The sequence below is a fragment of the Gekko japonicus genome, unplaced genomic scaffold (genome assembly GCF_001447785.1).
Source record: "Gekko japonicus isolate JY-2015 unplaced genomic scaffold, Gekko_japonicus_V1.1 scaffold4689, whole genome shotgun sequence".
Lineage (NCBI taxonomy): Eukaryota > Metazoa > Chordata > Lepidosauria > Squamata > Gekkonidae > Gekko > Gekko japonicus.
In genome coordinates, this window is record NW_015162613.1 from 74,821 (window position 1) to 77,812 (window position 2,992).

Genomic DNA, 2,992 nt, shown 5'->3' on the forward strand with positions numbered 1-2,992 from the left:
GTCCATCAGTGGCTATTAGCCACAAGGTATAGATAGGAATTCACAGGCTGGGGCAAGTGATGCTCTGTCTTCTTGGTGCTTGGGGGGAGTCAACAGTGGGAGGGCTTCTAATGTCCTGGCCCCACTGGTGGACCTCCTGATGGCACTGGTATTTCTGGCCACTGTGTGATGCAGAGTGTTGGACTGGATGGGCCTTTGGCCTTATCCAACATTGGCATCTCTTATGTTCTTATGTTCTAAGTCTATAAGAATTTATCACAACTTCAGTTAGTGAACTTCAGGCCAAAGGCCCTTTGGATGGGCCTTTGGCCTGATCCAACATTGGCGTCTCTTATGTTCTTATGTTCCTCTCCTCCTCCAAATCTGAGACAGAACTACAGAGACAGACAAGCCTTTGGTGACCATGACACCTTGGAAGGTGGTGAAACACGAACAGGGTTTATCTGAGCAGATTAACGAGATTGTAGGTATGCAAGAAGGCAGTCCTTCAACACTTTCAAAGCCCTGAATGGTCTGTGATAAGGGAAAGAACCAGCCCACGCCCAAAGACAAATTGGCAAACAATGTTGTTCAAGACTTGTAAGGAACAACAAGGTAACAAGCAGGTGGGCGTGGAGGTGGTCTTGCAAAAATCTATGTTTAAAGACACTCATCAGTTTGTAGACACAACAGAATAACTAGACTTCAGAGGAGCCTCTGGCTCACACATTTTCGTCTCCTCTCAGGAAGGATGGCAGGCGCTTAGGGCTTTTTAGCTTGGAGAAACGACGACTGAGGGGAGACATGATTGAGGTTTATACGATTATGCATGGGATAGAGCAGGTAGAGAAAGAGGTACTTTTCTCCCTTTCTCACAATACAAGAACTCGTGGGCACTCCATGAAATTGCTGAGCGGTCGGGTTAGAACGGATAAAAGGAAGTACTTCTTCACCCAAAGAGTGATTAACACTTGGAATTCACTGCCACAGGAAGTGGTGGCGGCTACAAGCATGGACGGCTTCAAAAGGGAATTAGATAAGCATATGGAGCAGAGGTCCATCAGTGGCTATTAGCCACAAGGTATAGATAGGAATTCACAGGCTGGGGCAAGTGATGCTCTGTCTTCTTGGTGCTTGGGGGGAGTCAACAGTGGGAGGGCTTCTAATGTCCTGGCCCCACTGCTGGACCTCCTGATGGCACTGGTATTTCTGGCCACTGTGTGACACAGAGTGTTGACTGGATGGGCCTTTGGCCTGATCCAACATTGGCGTCTCTTATGTTCTTATGTTCCTCTCCTCCTCCAAATCTGAGACAGAACTACAGAGACAGACAAGCCTTTGGTGACCATGACACCTTGGAAGGTGGTGAAACACGAACAGGGTTTATCTGAGCAGATTAACGAGATTGTAGGTATGCAAGAAGGCAGTCCTTCAACACTTTCAAAGCCCTGAATGGTCTGTGATAAGGGAAAGAACCAGCCCACGCCCAAAGACAAATTGGCAAACAATGCTGTTCAAGACTTGTAAGGAACAACAAGGTAACAAGCAGGTGGGCGTGGAGGTGGTCTTGCAAAAATCTATGTTTAAAGACACTCATCAGTTTGTACACACAACAGAATAACTAGACTTCAGAGGGGGAAACTCCATTGCAAAGTCTTAGGAGATAACAGATCTGGGTCATAATGACCAGGATCTGATGAAGAAAACCCCATAAGAACAGTGTTCCCTCTAAGCTGAGTTAGTGTGAGCTACCTCACAGTTTTTAAGCCTCTGGCTCACAGATTCTTGTCTCATCTCAGGAAGGATGGCTCCAGAGAGCAAACTCATTCATGCAGCGGCCAAATCGCTTGCTCACAACTTTAAGGCCAGTAGCTCACAAAGTAGAATTTTTGCTCACAAGACTCCACAGCTTAAAGGAAGCATTGCATGGGAAGTTAAATAATGTGGGGTTTTTTTGCTTCCATAATAAATAGTACCCATAGGATAAACAAAGACGTAGGAAAACCACATGCATTGGGTCATCTGAGCTCCACCGTCTCTGCTCCACTTCCTTGACTGCTGCTTGCAAGGGCGGCTGAAGTCTGGAGAGCAATAAGATCATTTCAAGTTTTTTAAGTTGCTAACATCAGGGGAGAGAGGAGGAGGAGGAGGAGGAGGACAATGACGCAGCGCTGGGGTTTTCGGCAGCTGCCACGCGTGTTCTAATAAGCCTAGTTCCTGCTGTCAAATAACCACTTTCGGAAGAAAAGAATAAAACAGACCATTACGTCGCACGGACAAATTAATTCCTACCGGTGAGCTGAGGACAAAGCAACTTTGGGCTGAGGCGGGGTCCAGTTTCTGGCAGAAGACGTTTCAATTGACCATTCTTTGCCCTCAGCCAATGCAGCCACCTGAAAAGAAAAAAGAAAAACAGTGAGCGGGGACTCACGAAAAGCTCATCCCCTGCCACACGTTTTGTTAGTCTTTAAGGTGCTACTGGACTCCTGCGCTTTTCTGCTGCTACGGACAGACTAACAAGGCTCCCCATCTAGATGCAAAGAGTAAAAATACAATATTACATTATAGACCCAAATGTGAGTCTAAAAGAAGAAGAGGAGATTGGATTTATATCCTGCCCTTCACTCAGAGTGGCTTACAATCTCTCATGAAAACTGCCCTTGAGAGAACAGCTCTGACAGAACTATAGCTTGCCCACCCGGTTCTCCCAGATTAGAGTCCGCGCGCTTAACCACCGCGCCAAAGCTATTTTCTACTGTACCGCAGAAAGAGAATCACAAGACGGAGCTCTTCCGCCAGGCTTTTGAATAGGAGCCGCCACCACCAGTGTACCACCAACGCACCAGTGTACCACCAACGCCCCATAATTTCTGTATCTGGACATCATGACGCGGGCATCACGGGTGAGAACGGGACGTTTAGGGGACAGCCATCTTGCTTTTAGAAATCGTAACTTCGGACTTGGTTTAGAGGAGCACCAAAATTGTTTATTAACTGTGATGTACTTTTAAAA

General features: G+C 46.8%; 1 protein-coding gene across 1 annotated transcript in view; it reads right to left on the bottom strand.

Moving 5' to 3' along the window:
• Positions 1-2,372, bottom strand: part of ARFGAP1 (ADP ribosylation factor GTPase activating protein 1) — a gene marked incomplete at its 5' end in the record, with an annotated part of 33,084 nt that extends 30,712 nt beyond the window's left edge. Inside the window, one exon of the mRNA XM_015406487.1 lies at positions 2,272-2,372. Within this exon, the coding sequence (XP_015261973.1) occupies positions 2,272-2,372 (101 nt within the window). The remainder of the gene's footprint in view (positions 1-2,271) is intronic.
• Positions 2,373-2,992: the final 620 nt, after the last annotated feature.